The sequence below is a fragment of the Hesperophylax consimilis genome, chromosome 1 (genome assembly GCF_061612785.1).
Source record: "Hesperophylax consimilis isolate HC1 chromosome 1, BYU_Hcon_1.0, whole genome shotgun sequence".
In the NCBI taxonomy this organism is placed as follows: domain Eukaryota; kingdom Metazoa; phylum Arthropoda; class Insecta; order Trichoptera; family Limnephilidae; genus Hesperophylax; species Hesperophylax consimilis.
Genome location: NC_142836.1, coordinates 38,071,713 through 38,089,691, shown reverse-complemented (window position 1 = coordinate 38,089,691; position 17,979 = coordinate 38,071,713). Strand labels below are relative to the sequence as shown.

Below are 17,979 nucleotides of genomic sequence, written 5' to 3'. Positions count from 1 at the left end.
AGCAGTCCACAATGGAGTGCTGGTACCTACCCTGATGTATGGAAGTGAGGCATGGAAAGGATGAAAGTAAACTGAATGCTATTGAAATGAGATCCCTGAGGCGTACGTGTGGTAAAACCATGTATGATCGTATGAGAAATGTAGAGATCCGCAAAGAGTGCAAGACTGGTGATGTATGAATGTATGAATGTGAATGAGGCAAGAAGTGTGTGCCGCCAAGACCGAGTTGTTTGGCGGTCCATCCTCTCTACCTACCCCTGCAGGGAAACGACTTGATGGTTAGTTAGTTAAAAATTATTATGTCCGAAATTTCTAGTCGAATATAACTTTTCAGATATTTAAGTTGCTTTTGTCACTACTTTTTAGTAGCAATGTAACTGTGAAAAAAATACAATATTTTTCAATTCAAATCCACTAAAAAATGAGATAAAAATGTTCTTAAAATAAATAAATGGTTAGATTTTTATATGTAGTTTAGTGATAAAGTTATATTAATCTAGGGCGCTTCTATTAAGACAAGAAATATTTTTTTAGCGAAACCGGGTAGCATCTGTCAATAAATGAAATATTAAAGAATCAGAAAAGGTAAAGAATATTTTAACTTTTTAAAAATGTGTTTTTATTAATATTCTTATTTGTTATTACATAATTTTAATAGCTTTTCAATTCGCAGAAAAATAAAAAATAGATCTAACGATATACCATAACCGTGATATAATATCGTGTAAATATTGAAATAGAAATAAAAACCAATTATTTCGAATTTAAATCTAAGTACAGTTTTCAAGATGTTTTAGGAAATTGTAAGGTGTAACAAGACCAAACTATGTGCAAAATGAACTACATAATTGATTACAAATTTAAAATAGCTATTTGTTTGCAAAACTGAACAAATTGGTGATTCCTGATTCAATATTCAAAAAAATATATTGCCATTTCAAACAACGTTTTAATCCTGAATAGTATATACATATACACTGTACTAATATATTATTGTATATACATATTACTGTCTTTATTTACACTGGATAAAGAGTCACTCCAATTATCACATTTTAGCTATAGTTTTTTTTTCATCCTTAGAGATGATATTTGGAAGAATGGCGCATAATAAATTATTTAAGCATAACTGTTACAACTATTTTAAATTAATATTATAACTCCATAACTATTACCAGGAACTCATGAGGTTACGAGCGTAAAATGATGGTTAACGCAACACCTCAAGAGAGAGGCGTTCGCGGGAGGTAGGACACCGGGATGGGTAGTTGGGAAGGTGGTACCTACCTATACCGCACCGGTGTGAACCATGACTCGGTACCTACCGCCTGGTACCTACACTGGTACACGGGTACACGTGGAAACGACGCGCGCAGCTGTTGTATATAATAATATACGTTCGCTTCCACTAGGATATAGGAAGGAACTTGGAAGCGAACGGAATGAAGAGCAAAGGATTTTAATATACGCTTCGATGTGAAAAATAATCCAGCGATTTTACCACGTTTAGTGCTTACGAATAAAGCAGAGACAGATATATTTTTATTTATAGAGGAAAGGAAGCATATTCGGAATACCATTTACATTTTAGGGTGCAGAAAATAAGATAAAAATGTTTTTACGAATAAAAGTCGATTTAAATGTTAAGAAACTAATAGTTTATTAGGAAACGAGAACAGAAATTAAAAAAAAATATTACAGTGCTTTTAAAAAATAAAAAATTAAAGAATGAGAAAAAATGCGTTTTTTTAAAAGTGCATGTAATTCGGAATAGTATATTCCAAATTATATTCACTTTTAATATTTCAGAATATAATAGTGTCTTGTTAATTATTTGCAATAATCACATACATACTCTTCTGTTTCGCATCCGGCACATTCATTGTGTACCCAGAGGTTGCACATTAGGCACTTGACCCAAAGTTCTCCCCTTACATCCTGACTAAAAGGACCATTGCAGAAAAAGCACACTGCGTCTTCATCGTTTGGTTTATTAGTTCCAGGAGGGATGACTATATCAGAAGAGGAACTGTCATCAATTACTTCCGATGCAGAAGAATCCGAGTCAGTAGCAATATCTGTCGTTTTTTTCTTTTTGGAATTTTTTGTACCCTTGGGCTTGTTCTTGGCAGTCCTCTTTTCCTGTTCATCTATTAGTTGCTTCTTGTATGGAGAACTTGATATAACGGTTGAAACCGCTGATTTACGCCCTCTATTGGATGTTTTTTTCCTAGTTTGCGGAATCGGGGAAACATCAAATGGGGTAATGATAGTGCGATTGGGTCTTCCACGCGAAGTCGACGGCTGGGGTTCAATCGCGACCAAGGAAGGACTTTGTTCTTCGGGTGGACTTTCCATTAAAGCTAATGGACGTGCTTCAACTTCCATCATGGGTGTTGTTGACGCTTCTGCACAATGCTGGACTTCAGACTCTTCAATTTCTGCAGCAAGAAAGTCAGCATCGCTAAAAATATGCCGGTTGAAGGGATAGATTCCACTAACTTTGAATCCATTTGCTGCAATCTCTCCGGTTTGGCATTTGCGATAAGCATTTCCAAATAACTCCGTTATGTCATATACTGACAAAGCTCGTGCGTTATTACGTAGCCACATACGAATTTCTTCGCTATAATAGGCCTTCAGAGGACTCATGAATGACCTGTCGAGGGGCTGAATTTTGTGTGTGCAGTGAGGAGGGAGTGATATTATGGAGACGTGATTCGCTCTAGCCAAATCTACAATCTTCAAGTTTTTTGTATGGCTATAATGACCATCCAAGATTAACAAAACCGGAGAGCTCTCGCTTGGTTTAGTTTTCTCCATGAAATGTAAAAACCATTGGGTAAATAGGTGAGTTTGTATCCACCCAGAAGGATGACATACTCCAACAGATCCAGCCGGGGCTCCTTTCATGGGCTGTAGATTCATATTTTTGCGGGGAAAATTATCATTGGAGGCACATATATGCCTGATGCGCTCATACAAACCACAATAGTTATAAGAGACCCTCGTTCAGCCGAAGTTAGTGCACCGATTTGTTTTTTACCACGGCGTCCAATGATTTTCGGGATTTTACTTTGAACGATAGATAGTCCTGATTCATCTACGTTGAATATACGGTCGGCGGGGTAGTTTTTTTCTGAATACACAAATTCTAGTATGTCGTAAAATGTGTCCAATTTTTCTTTGGTAAAACCGATGGCTCTTGCAAACGAGGTTCCTGTAGGTTTTCTCATAGATAACACATTTTTGTGTCTATTTAGGAAGCCTTTCAACCAGTATCTGCCAGCGATTCCCGATTTAAAAGGAGTTGGATGATTATTTTTAACAGCCACTTGATAAGACAATCGTCGGATATCCATTTGTGTTAGACCATAGAATTTTTTTTCCATTACAAGGGCGTAGTCTACCAATTGTTTTTCGAACTCTGCACTAAAAACTGGTTTTCGGCCAATTTTCTTTGAGGTTAAAGTCAAAGGGTCCGCATCTTTTTCAGATACGAGTCGAAACAAAGTAGTACGTGGGACTTTAAAGTGTTTAGCTGCCATCAAATATCCCTTTTTTTATTGCGAACAGCACTAATGGCTTCACACATATCATTCGAATCCCACTTCTTCCTTTTCTGGTACAAATTTGGTGACGACATCTCTGTAAAATTAAATAAAAGTACTTAAAAAAATGAATATAATTTGGAATACTATTCCGATTTTGCATCACATTCCGTATTCCGCATTAGCAACATATAACCTAAAATATCTTTCTTATATCACATGTCAACGTATTAAAAAATGCAAAAACGAAAGCCATACTATAAAAATATAACTCTTTCTGAAGTGATTTAATTTGTAATGTTATAAATTAGTTTGGAATATGGGGTGATTATATTGGATTAAAAACTCACCGAAAAAGTTTTGATAGGAGCAACTTCACAAAACACGTCAGCATTCATCCGCAGACACAGGAGAACTATTATACCGGCCAAAATCAAGGCTCACAGCTTTGACTTTCAATAGTTATAATTATTACCGATAGATTCCGCCACCCGAACCGAAGATAAGACGGTATTCCGAATTACCAACAGTATTCCAAATACGCTTCCTTTCCTCTACATGAAAAATTTGAAATATTTTGTAAATATAATACATGAAATCTGCTTGTTATGAAGTGGTTGAAACTCTCGAACGATGAATTCTGGCATTATGAAATTGTATTTTGTTAGTCAACACATTCATTTTTAGCTTAGAAGACAATTTATATCGTGGGTTATGAAGCTTTTAAGCATCGGTTAATTTATCTAAAAATAAAACCATTTTTTTGTGTTTTCTAGCGAAATGTAAGGCAGTGTACAATTAATTTATCCAAGAACTCAAAATCGCTGGTGAAACCAAGTAGTTGAACGAGAAATTATTTGTTAAAATTTTCAATAACACAAGTAGTTCTTCTGCAAGAATATAGATAATATTCGTATTATATCGATGAAAAAAATATTATGTAATATGAGCAATTAAATGCGTGAGTAATTTATATCAAAAGCCGATGACAGAGCTTTCAAAGGATAAAAGCTCTACTTTAGAAATGTTTTATATCGTTTTGCCACGAAAACCTTGAACTTGTTGACCCACTCCATCATATCAGATTAGTGGATTGATTAATTATTTAGATTCGTGTTATGAATCCCCTAACACTGTGTTATGCGCACTACCAAGAGTACCGACTAACATTACAGCTTATAGGTAAAGCATTCGGTTCGGTACAGAGTTAGGGCTACAGTTGTTAAATCGTGGTGCCGTTTTGATGACTGCTCGCTCGGGTTTCGTGTTATACAACTTGCCGGTTCCACGACAAAACATAATATTTGAAAAAATACAATTAAAAACATAATTTTAACTAACCTAACCTAAACTAGTAGTTCAATGAATAATAAACCCCGCGTCCAAAAAAGTACGTTTCTGATGTTCTCTTTTTTAATAAATTAAAATCTAAATCATGTGATTTGTGAGTTCTTCAATATCCCCCCACTTAATTATTAACCTTATATTTGAAGCTAGTCTCACACGGGCGCTGTACTCTCATAATATAATATGTTGGATTGGTTTATTTCACCAAACTGCTCGTCATACATACAAATATGCCCATTCGGTGAAATAGGCCAAGTCCACATTTATATTATTAGTGTATAATGCTTGTGTGTAACATGCATTACATTACAAAAAAAAATCAAGAAATTTAAAATGTGAAATTGAAAATGCATACACAATTTATCCAAACAAACGTCAATATCTCAACGACAATTCTTTTTTCAAAATTTCTTCAGGCAGGTAAGTACTATATCTAATATTGAAAAAATGCTAATAATAACTTACAAGTAAACAGGAAGGTTTCACATTTGAAATTCTTTACTGAATCATTAAAACGGCCTCCATCTTGAAACGGAAACGCAACGTACACACAAATTTACAGTAAGCCGAAATGCAAAACGATGGAGTTAAAAGAGGACTTCGCTACACTCAGTCAACCAACCTAACCTATTATTTTGTCGTGTTCTGTTTTGTTTTACCCGGTTAGACAACTTGCGTCCTTCAGTTCACAGGACAGGGACGCAGGACTGACGAGCTTCTGTCGGTCGCCTTCTTAGTACGGCCATACACTCTAAATTTCAATAATTAAATTAATTAATATTTTTTAAGTAAATATCCAATAATTTATGTTGTGGTTTTGGTGTTTTTTTTTCATCTTTAACTAATTTTTCCCATCGACAAAAATGAGTGGTTAGAGGCATTTTCCCGGTAAGAGATCCTGGGTTCTATTCCCAGTCGAGACAGTTACCTTTTTATTTTTCTTTGTCTTGTTCTGTTTCGTGTTTCGTTTAGATTTATTAGTTTTATCTTCTTGTCAAATGATATCCTATAAAAAAATACTTCTTTCTACCCAGATTTGTAAATGAATTCGAATATGTTAGGTTATATTGTAGTCTGGTAGTTGTATTGCGTTTTTTTTATAATATGTTGTTTGATTTGTTAAACAAACATTTTTGAAAATGGTTAAGAAAAAAGTAGGTTGGTACACTGATATCCTTAGATACGTTTTTTTTTTCTAGTTAGACTTACGCCGAACATGTAATTGGTATTTCAAAAAATTATTAATTGACAACTATTTGTATAATTATAATTTTAAGATTTAGCTCCACACAAAAAAAGGTGATGAGATGCACACTAGAGATTTTATTATAGAAAAATCAATGAGATAATGATCATTCATTTCTATTTTTCATCTTCACCTTTTGGTAGAGCGTAGAACTTTGATACATGTCGTACGATAGAAAGCTTTCAGACTTTAAATGCAGGCCGTAAAAAACGGAACGGGAGAAAACAAATTTAATAAAGTCTACAACAAAAAAACTAGACTATTTAATTTATTCTGCGAAATTATTTATTCCGGATGTGTAGGGCCAACCTCACACTCACTGACAGGATGCTGAAACCTTTCAATTCAACAGAGGAGCAGATACCGGCGTGTATTCACTGTGCGAGCAGTTCCCGTAGCCCGCAGGACCCGCTACCTGCATCTGTATGCTGGATGCTGTGTGCTGTTTGATGTACGCTGTCTCAATGGTTCGCACACTCTTTACAATTACAAGTACGCGGCGTTTAGCAAGACGAATAAATAAATAATTTAACGATTTTGTGTCATCGTCTCAGGTTGAACAATTCATCTTTGCATACACGGATAAAAATTAGTATTGATAATTTTATTAAAATCCTATTTGAAACGGGATTGCAGACCGTTTCTTAATTAAAGTTTAGTACATGCATAATATATCGGGACACGTTTTAATGCACCTGCGTTTGTACTGTTAATATACAATGTTCCGATATCGCAATAAGACGTGTAGTATTTTACTAAAAAAATATTAGGAAAACTATCAATTCATTCGTTAAAGGCCTGCAATTTTCAACCGGATTATGAATAATTTGAAGAGATTCTTAATGAATTAGCAATATTTTAAATGAGTAAGTATTCTTCGGGTAATTTGTGCAATTTTATCAAAGACCGTTGTAATGATCAATTCAAACCGAATCGAAGTTTGTGTTTTAACGTTGAAAAATTAGGTTGTTAGGTTGGTATGAAGTTCTAGTCCAATGTGAGTACAAGAATCGTAAAATAAAATAGGTAACTTTTTATGTAGTACACGAAAAATCGTGATAACAAGCAGTAAGGTATAAATCAAAAAAATAATTATATAAGAAATAATATAAGGTTGACTTAAATCACCTGCAGACCAGCATTCTAAATAAAAATACAAAAATTCAATGACAGAGCAGAGTGTAAACTTTGAATGTTTGTGTTTGTAAATCTGAATATGCACCATATTATTTGTGTAAGCATCCTAAGTTAGTAGAAAGGGTCTACTGCCTATTGCCTAATGATTACTGCCTACCTTTTTCTCAGTGAGTTTCTCACAGCGGCGCTGCTTGCAGATCTGGTGGGACTTGTCGTTCCGGCAAGGGGCGCAGTCCCCGCAATTGTCCTTGCGCTGGCATCCGATACATTCCCCGCAGCGCTTGCGTTTCTTCTTTGTCTGTTGGACGAACAACCAACAGGAAATTAATATTAACTATATCACATATTTGATACTTCTTACCGACTGAGAATATTTCAAAAGGAAGTTAAACTCGAGTAATTATTAACGGTTTCTTTCATGCGATATTAATTTTCTTGAGAATCTTTATGCTAAGTGATTAAAGCCCTTCAGACAGTCCAAAATCAGCCAAGAAATGAATTATTTTAAGCTTAAGTTAGGGTTTATAATGTAAGCTAGCTTTCCATAAAAAAAAAACTTTAAACAAATTAGCAATAACATAAAATATAGTCGGAATCTTAAAGACGTGTGTGAAGAAGGCGTGTACAAAAATATTCGGCGCTCGGCCCGGCGTAATGGACCGACCTACGGTCGCATTTGCCTTAGCAGGCCTGGAAAATTGATATTTCCGCGCGGCTTATTTTAATTAATTTTGATAAACGTATTATTCAAATCTCAGATGTTTCTATATGAATACCTCGGGAAGTTAGTAATTCCTCGTCCAATTTACCGCAAATTTGTAAGTCAAATATTTGAATGGTAAGGTACTATTTATATTAATCTTAAATGTAAATCGGGTATCGGCCTGAAAAAAGGATATTTTAGTTACGAATATATCAAAATTAATTGAAATGTGTGCCTCGAGCAAACCATGTTACCTGAGTCTTGTGTCTCCAATTATAATGACTCTATATTTTAAACTAACAATTCACGAAACCAGTAAAAATTGTTATTTTTAGACTTACAGGCACAATAAGACTCAAAGTAAGATCAAATAAGATTTTAGGCAGTTTGGCGAGAATTAACTGATTTTCTAAAATTGAGTGTCGGTCTTATTAAATATGAAGCGATTGAGTTGTTTTAAATAACCGCGCTAAACATCAAAATTATAGTTCGATAAAAATAGCAAGTAGTTATCTAATAATAAATTACATGTCTTCATTTTTAGACCATTTCATACACAAGAAGGACAAATTGTCAATCTTATATGTCAGGGTACTCGCAAATAGGAATTTGCTATAGCCTAAACGCTGGCAAAAAAACAATGCGATGAATAACGACGAGAAGAGACAAGTGCGGATACATCAGTAATGAAACTGATTGATTTGATGTGAGTTGATCAATGAATTGCTCACGGAACACATCACACGACGCCACAGTAGTCAGTACGCATACAATCACTGTACCAAACGGCTACTAGTACTAACGGTCCTACATACATACTAGTTCTTACTCGTCCACTGTTCTAGGTTACTGGTCACATATATTGTAGTAAAGTAAATATGAATTAAATTAGTTTTCATAGATAACAGATTTTTTGTGTGACATTGTAAATAAAATATTTTTTAATAACTTCGTTTTGCCTCAAGTTTCATGTGAGCTTAAAGTACTTTATGAGTCTTCACTCAAAGCAAAACTTGGCATGCATGAAAAAAATTAATGCGCTTCATTGTTTTGGACCCAGTTGTTTTGCAGAAATTCAAATGCAACATTGTCATCAAATGGACAGTCAACGCCATTTTGTTTTTGACAGTTGAAAGGTTGTGTTGGTTGGAGGACAGGTTGTTTCGGAGAGTTTAAATAATTCATCAACTTTCAACGTTCATTTTCGGATTCTGTGAAAGTCTTATTCAAGTTCTGTTATTATATCATTGCAGGCTAGTTGCTTGACAGAACTGAAATAATAACAGAACTTGAAAAAATCTTTCACAGAACTTGACAATCAGCTTTGAAATTTGAAGAATTTTTCAAATTATCCGAAAGAACCCGTCCTAAGTTTGTTCCAGTTTTAAACAAATTGTGATCAGCAGAAGAGGAAAACTATCATGTTGTTAAGCTTGTCAGCTTATTAATATTTGATACCAACTGAAACTCACCTAGAATCGGCGTTAAACGGTTACCTTTCAACTGTTAAAAGAAAAACGTTGCTGACTAGCCATTTGATGACTTATTCACATGTGAATTTATGAAGAAAATGGGCCTATGTGATCGAAGTTTGGTGATTCTAGTTGCATTTATTTGGAAGTAATGCCAGTAAAGCAATTCCTAAAACGTAATGATATTGTAAAGTCGTTACCTGTTTATCGCTGGAGATGTCATCCATGTCAGAAAGGCTGGCGTGCGTGGAGGGCCCCGAGGGCAGCTGGGAGCTGCCGAGCCTGCGGCCCGCGCCCCCCACGCCCCCCGCGCCCCCTGTGCTGGACACGGCGGCCACCTGCCCGCTCTCCGTGCCCACTTCCATACCCGACCCGTCCGACTCCCCGTTGGACTCCAAGCTGTTGGCTCGCATTTTTCTACGCTCCTTCTTGCGGAAGTCACTTCTCGTCGGAGACGTTCCGTTCTGGAAGACGTCGCTCTTTGATTTATCGTAAGCATTGTCCATAAGGGTAATTGGGTTCTGAAAGTCCGAAGGGTGCAAGCTGCTCGGAATGAACTTTGTGTCTTGCGTGATCGGAATGGTCGTGTTCCCAATCTTCATTTCAAAAGGAGGCTGCTCGTTCTTCAGGACATGGACAAGGGTCTGGTTCTGGATGAGGGTGCCGTTCTGGTGCAATAGGCCATTCTGGGGTTGGAAGTTTAGGGTCAAGTTGGGTTGGTAGAGAATGTGTCTCTCGTCCATGTACTGCGGAGCCAAGGGGAGGGCGTACGCCCGCGGGTTGACCGTCGCCAGGGGGTGGAAGGTGGCGGGGGCCAGCGGCGTCAGGGTAGACGGAGAAGGCGCCGGGCCCGGAGAGCTGACCCCCACGGCCGAGGGCGCAAGATCAGAGGTCGGTTCGGAGAAGGCGTGGAACTGACTCTGGAAGGAAGGCAGCTTGGAGTCGGCGAAGCCCCCGCGCAGCGCCACGTCCTTGCCCGGGAGCACGGGGCCCAGGCCGGCAGGCTGCGGCTCCCATGGCCGGTACTGCGGCTGGCGTTCGTAGTAGTCCCAGGAGATGTCCAGCAGGCGCGCGTCGTGGCTGCGTGGCTCCCCGTCCTCGGAGAAGGGCGCGAAGGGGGCCGCGTGCTCCCCGCCCGGGAAGCCGCCCCCGCCCCCGCCGCCACCCGCGCCTAGCGCCTCGCTCATCCCGCCCACTACCCACAGGACACCATTTCCTAGGCGGACTGCCAATTTATCGATGGGTGTCGCACTTTCCTTTGAGAATATTCACTTCACGGTTTATCTCTCTGTCACAGTGACATCGTCCTCTTGGGAGTTCAATAGTGGTTAATATGAAGATACACTGTATAACTTATTCGGTCATGTCGACAAAAATTCACGTACGAAAATATATTTTTGTATTCACAACTTATTGTTAAAGACTATAATGATAGAGTATCTGGTTCATTTGTACTTATTTTCGCACCAAAACACTTAATTTAAGAGAAGAATCACTCGCACATAATTCTTAGGTAACCACTTACCACTATACTATTTCTTAATACTGTATACCGTTACAGACAAAATTTATTCAAAGACTATAATAATTTCTTCTTTGGCTTTGAAAAATAGATTATATTTATTATTATTTTAGCTTAATTTATTTTTGGAATTTTTAAGGCAGTAAAAGTTAGTTACAAATTTTATACTCGGTAATTATTTGTTACAAAAATATGTTGTGTTGGTATTGTGTAGTAAAGCGTACTCCTTATTATCTCTTTAATCCCAAAGGCTACCGTATTTGTACTTTGACAGGTTCAAGAATCTTATACTGTTTTATTTTAATATTTTACATAAATATGGCTTCCTTCTTTGGTGAATGCAATAAATTACTATGATCTACGGTTTATATACGTTATTTTCTTTAATTACACAGAGTTATCACTTACAGTTATTTTATTATTCATAAGTGGTTTTGCACTATTGATTCCTTGAAATATGGCGTTCCTTAGTCTATAAACGTTTCACAGTTTTGTTCTGTTAGCGCTCCAACATGGTCAATGGTTGTTCCTCCAAACGGACTTATGATTCTGCAAAGACATATAATACATTAGTTCAAAAATACAGTTTCGTTCTCATTTACTAGGGTATAATGTTCAACACGACTAACTTATTTAAATTCAAATTGGATATGATTTGAAATTTTCACGGCCAAAAGGATTATAGTGATTTATTTTTTGGGTAATATGCCGTGTTGCGCTACCTCTTTCTCTAGTCAACGTTTCGGAAAGCATTACAGTGTCCATCATCAATACATCTGCCCCGATGATGGACATTGTAATACTTTGGCTAAATAAGGAGATAGCGCAAAGCGGCATAATAACCCAAAAATAAATCAGTAGTATTGTTCAAATTCTTCGAATCTGTATAGTGAAATTGTTTTTTAAATTAAATATTAAAGTGATGCATGAGACTGGGTGCTGAATTTAATGGTGTCTAGAAATTTCAGAAATTTGTGGTATGTTTTGGTAAATATAAATATAAAGCTACGCAGCTGGTTATGTTAGGAGGAGTCAAGTCATAAAGCAATTTTAGAAGTTGTGCAGATATTTTATTAATCCAGTCTACCCTTTGCATAGAAACAGTACCCATTACACTTGAAGCGGTCACCGCAGAAGTGACGTGAGATCCAAAACATCGAACATAAACGTATTTAGTTTTTAGATAGGAAATTATGTGGATTTATCCTGTTAAATATGTACATCTCAATCGTTGAATAAGTTTCGGTGTTTTCGTGGCTTACATAAATTCTAAGTTTGAAATTGAGGAACCTATTCACAAAGAGAAATATCTACCCCAAACGGTTTTTTTAATTGTTGTCTATGAAATGGCCAATTCCATTTTTTTTTAAATCAATACATTCACCTGCTTTCTGTGTAATAGAAAATGATATTTTTTCACTCAGTGAATATTGCATATATTCACGTTTTATGTGAAATAGCTAGGTATATATACATATATACATTATTATATTATTTCAATGTATCGAGTAGGCCACCAGTTATATGAACAAAATAAATTTATTGCTGAATCTCAGAAATAGGTATATGCTGCCTAGGTATATTTAAATCTTATATTTTGAATTAAGATTTTTTTAAATTATTTTTTCGGTGGAAGTAGATAGATACTTTGAAAGACAAAGCAAACATAATATATTTTTTGATTTTATTAAAATCAAATGATTTTACTGTAGGTACAACGTAAATGTATTGGTAGTTCGCTTCGTTAAAACTTTTGTCAAAATTTGCAATTTTCGACTTCTTTTTCTATTCACAAAATAACTACTAACCCGACTGATTATTCAATTAAAACTGCTTCACGAAAAAAAAGGTTTTGTAGAAATTCCTCTTTGTGAAAACACTCCCGTGAAAAAAAGGTTAATTTCTATGAATGCTTGGTAGGTATTTAATTAGATCATATATTTAATACAGTACCTACATACATACTTAGGTACGTATTAAATTATTTTTATTTTTAACTACACCTCTTTTCCAACCATAATATTATATGTTACCTACATAGTGAAGCTATCGCTATACAATAGTGTTTTTGCTTACGTGAAAGCACGGATAGGAATACGAGTTTTTTTAGTAAGATAATTACAATAAAACAACACACAATCTGAAACAATGCTCATCAAGATAAAGTAGTGGTTAGTTGCATATCTCATGGAGTATGTTTGTGTTTCGTTACGACCTAGTGTGCCTAAAGCTGGTGAAGGCAGTAGATTGGGAGGCAGAAGCAACGGAGAGCAGGAGTGTAGAGTGTAGAGTGTAGAGGGAAGAGGGTAGAGCGGAGTGTAGAGTGAAACAGCGGTAGCGATAGAGTGAAAGCGTCGCGGCGGAGAAAAGCGAAAGCGTCCCGGCGCACTGACCTAGGCGTCCCTTCCGAAAGCTCTACGCGCTGGGGACGTATCAACAAACCCAACTTCTGGACAGTGTGCGTTTTGTCCCTTTTACAAACTTTTGATAATTCGAGGCATTTCAAAGTATTTTACGTCCCACTGTACACAATGAACACAATAATAAATATTTCACATATACGCACAAATAAAAAGATGTTTCCATCGAAGTTGGAACTCTATTTGATTTGAAGCCTAATTTTAAATCACTATTTAAGGATTTTAAAACATAAATTTTACTGAAACATTTTAGATGAATAAAATAATATTTTGACATTAATCTAATCTCGACGCGAGGAATATATTGAAACAATACCATTAGTAAAATTCAATTAGTAAATTTCAACTGTTTTTCAGAAACATTTTTGATATATGAACGCATGCAATCTGAAAATTTTATTTAAAAAAAAATAACATTTATTAACCAAGGTAACTTTTCAGCTGGCAACCTCATTTCTATCATGAGCTTTTAGGCTTTGAAATCTCAAACCAACCATCACATTTTATAACAAAAATTATTGCATACGAGACACATATTTAATTCGTTCTTGAAAAACGATTGTTAAAACTCCAACGTGGTCGGTTAGTATTTATGTACGTACTACTATTTTATAAAAAGAAAATTAACGGAAGTCGTGGCGGCCCTTAACCGGGATTTCATCCTTTGCTATCGCCACGAGGGAGAAACTGCCTACAACCATTTCATGATGACTCACAATAATTTCATGCGATTTCTGTTCTGTAAATGTAATGAATAAGTTGCTGAATAATATTTTTGACGCGTTGGTAATTTAATTCTCCTATTTATTGGATTCTCTATGTTAAGGGGAGGTACTTTTTGCACTCGTAATTAAACTTTGGGGGGGGGGGGGGGGTTATTCTACTTTTACGTGCCAAAAGCTTCGAACGAGTGGAAAATTATTGCAATAAAAATAAAAACAATTCGTTTACTATACTACATTTATTGCTAAAAATATTTACACATCAATATTTACAATTAAAAGGGTAGCCCATTTTGTAACGTTCATCATATCCGTTAATTTCGTATATCAAAGGAAATTGACACTTCGGTAAAACGTAATGCATTTCTTTCATTTTCAAATTTGCTTATAATGAAAGCTTTAGCTTCAAAACTGAGATTTCATTTACATAATTGGTAAGTACAGATATAGTACCTACTCAATTACAACGTTGATATTATTTCGCAATAGGCAAACTAGTTTGGTGTTAATTCCCAGAAATTTGTATTATTCTCTTTTATTTCTTGATTCGTGTAGCAAGTTTTTTTAGAACAGGAAGTTGTTGTTAAAAATGGCAACACCGGATAAATTTGCCTTTTTACTTCGCCATGCTCCTTCATGTGGAAAACACGAGAGTGCCATAAAAACTGCAAATTTGGTTCACACACACACCGGCAGGATTTGGGCGTTAATTAAATACTTATACCTAGCGAAAACGAATAAGTTAAACTTTTATAATTTATTGAAATCCGGCTTAGCTATTATTCTTTTGTATGTAGTCAGAAGTAACCAAATACGTTAAATATGTACGGGTATAATATTTTTATTTACTGTTTTTTTAAATATTATAATTATTACTTATTTAATGATAATTTCTTACTAGAGCAATCTCGATGAGTTGCAAAACTCATTGTAGGACGTAAGGAACTTGCAATACATAGGTTAATATGTACAATTTTACATTGTTATTTTGATATCAAAATTATAAGTTTCACATGCGAAACTGTACAAAAATAGAAAAATATCATATGTAAGACATCACTATGAAAGACGTTTTTGCAATTAATTGCGTAAAAAGTATGAAGGTAGGTACTTGTAGTAGGTAGGTAGATAAGTGTAAAAGCTCTTTGCGCAGAGAAAACATAATATTATGAAATAAGATTCATTTCTTCCATTATTTGCCCTTTACAAAAACTTTACGTAAAGGTATGGGGATGGTGGTGTAAAAAGTAAGGAAAGCACAAAAAAGTACGTTCAGCTTAAATGTGAAATATAACGTGTAATGTCGTGGTAATGTGTACGAGGAGCTTTAGGTGTGTGGAATAGTATAAGGTAAGTGTGTGTATGGGGAGGGTGTACGTGTGCGTGGCGTAGTGGTGTGCATCCCCCTGCCCCGGTGGTGGTTGGTTGAAGTAGTACCTACCCAGGCCGGTACACCGGGACCGGAAGAGCGCGGCCGGCGGGAAACCCTAAACTACTCGTAAAACAACTTCACTCACTCGCTGTTTCACACAAACATCATGTTTTCTACTCATTTTCTGTTTAAAATGTATAAAACACCGCAAATAACAAAGCTTTCACGTAGCGAAATGCAATTAGGGGATGGGGGAATACAGCAAACAAACAAGTCATAACATTTCTACTTTACTACGATGAAAACAACATTTTGCGCAAATTGGAAAAACTTGTTTTCAGTTGTACGACTTTCAGGAAATTTCGGGATACGTCAGCTGTAATATGTATAAATTGGCATGAATATAAAGAAAGGAAGAAGTACCTCTCGGTAGTGGTTCGTCTTTCCTTTTGCACTAGTGTTTGTTGTCGTAGCACACACGCACACGAATTTGGCGCGCACTGAACGCCTGTACGAGCGAAGGTCGCGTCCCGCTCGGCGCGCGTTCGGGGGCTGACTGGCGAGTGGCGGCCAGTGTTGCCAACAGTTATACCAGGTTTCCGCCAGATTCAACCTTTAAATCCACCAGAAAACCACTAAAAAATATAGTACTACACTCACTCTCCGCTAAATTATCCACTAAAAAAAATTTTAATGAAAGAAAACAAGTTTAGAAATTATTAGTTTCCTTTATTATTACAAAAATAATCATTGGTAACCAACATAACATTTGTAGGTAAATCAACATAAAAATTATTCAATTATTATTATTTTTTTTTTAATATTTATTTTGGCAATACTGATTAAAATACATATAAAGTTACATCCGTTACATAAATTTTTAACAAAGAAACAAAAAATTGCCTTTCCTCACCATAAAGAGATAATGCCTTTGTGTTTGGTGAGGGAATTCTAATTCAAATAGTACTCGTAAATTAAAAGATCGTTTAAGTTAGTAATAACGACTATTTAAGTAAGGTTAAGTAATAAGTAAGGTTAGAAAATCGTATATAAATTTTAAAATAAAAATCATGATAAGTTTAAAAAATCATAATATAAATTAAAAAATCATTATAAATTAATGAACCATGTAAGTTTGTAACAAAAACTATTGTAATTGGTGAGTAAATAATATGTAAGAAAGAACGCAAGATTTATATAATAGGTAGTAGACTTAAAGATAAAGAAACTAAGAAATGACTAATTCTAAATTAAGTCGTCTTCTTCAGACGAATCATTTTTGCCTGCACCATAATCGTCGGTTTCAGATTGATATGACTCTTTGGTACCGATTTGATTTACAACGGCTACTGGAATTTCATAATCATTGCAGCATTTTCCTTCTAACCTCAAACCACAGCGTACTCTCAATATAGCAGTTAAAAGATTTAACTTCATTCTATTCCTCTGTTTGTTTTTTATTATATTCATACTGCTAAATAGTCTCTCAACATCGGCATTAGAATGAGGCAGTATTAGGAGACTAATCGCAAAAGTTGCTAATTCCTTAAACCTCGACCCTCCTTGAGCATCTTTGAAATTCAAAACTTCGTTCCAAAAATTTTTTGTGTTTTTAGTCTCATTCCATTTCAATAAATGAATTTGACGCCACTGATCATCGACTCTTGCTATATATTCTGCATTTTTATTGAACTGAGCCATTATGTCAATTAGTGGTTCTTTATTGTGATTAAGTGCTTGTTCAACACTTATTCGGGAAATTTTTTTCATCAGTGCCAAATTTTCTGGTAACCTATTTTTTATTTCTTCAATTAGACTGACTATAAACGTTATACACCGATGCCGCATCATTTCTTCCTCTTCCTTTGGTAATCCTTTTTCTTTCATTTCCGTTATTTGTTTTTCAAATCGGAATCCAAGATAACATTTTTGATCCAAGAATGATCGAATATTCTGAGTGAAAATATCAACTTTATTTGTAGGCAACGTAATCTTGCAGACAAGCATATCTATCAGGCCGGTCAACTCTTCACACAATTTGGTGTGGTCCGTATCTTTAGACTCGAACATTTTATTGACTCTGTTTATTTCAATTAATATTGGATATAAAAACGAAATATATGCGTAATTTAACTCGTTCGCGTACATAGAGTGCAATACCTCAGCTGTGTGACACCTTTCATGCACCTTAGCTATGGAAAAATGTGTTTTTAACTCTAGCCATTGCGTGTATATTCTCGATACAGCGGACTCTATTGAAAGCCACCTTGTCTGACATGCTTGAACTATTTTCAACGGTTTCTGTCCATCGTTGATGGTTTTGTATAATTCTTTATAAAGCGATTGTCTGGAAGACGAGCGACTAAACCAATCGTATGTTTCCCTTATTAAGAACTCCAAATTTCTTGGTAAAAAATCTTTTGCAGCAGCAGAAACGGCCAGTTGCAAGGAATGGCACAAGCAACGCACCAATATCAGATGTGGTAC

The 17,979-nt window shown here is 35.6% G+C and overlaps 1 protein-coding gene across 3 annotated transcripts in view; it reads right to left on the bottom strand.

Annotated features, from left to right (window-relative positions):
• Window positions 1–16,048, bottom strand: part of Tet (Ten-Eleven Translocation (TET) family protein) — a 110,046-nt gene extending 93,998 nt beyond the window's left edge. For 2 of the 3 annotated variants that reach the window (XM_089633406.1, XM_089633425.1), the window contains exons 1-3: window positions 15,916–16,048; window positions 9,657–11,527; window positions 7,439–7,579 (exon numbers count right to left, since the gene is read on the bottom strand). In XM_089633406.1, the coding sequence (XP_089489532.1) occupies window positions 7,439–7,579; window positions 9,657–10,643 (1,128 nt within the window). In that variant the 5' untranslated portion in view covers window positions 10,644–11,527; window positions 15,916–16,048. The remainder of the gene's footprint in view (window positions 1–7,438; window positions 7,580–9,656; window positions 11,528–15,915) is intronic. The other variant, XM_089633415.1, reaches the window with a different exon arrangement.
• Window positions 16,049–17,979: the final 1,931 nt, after the last annotated feature.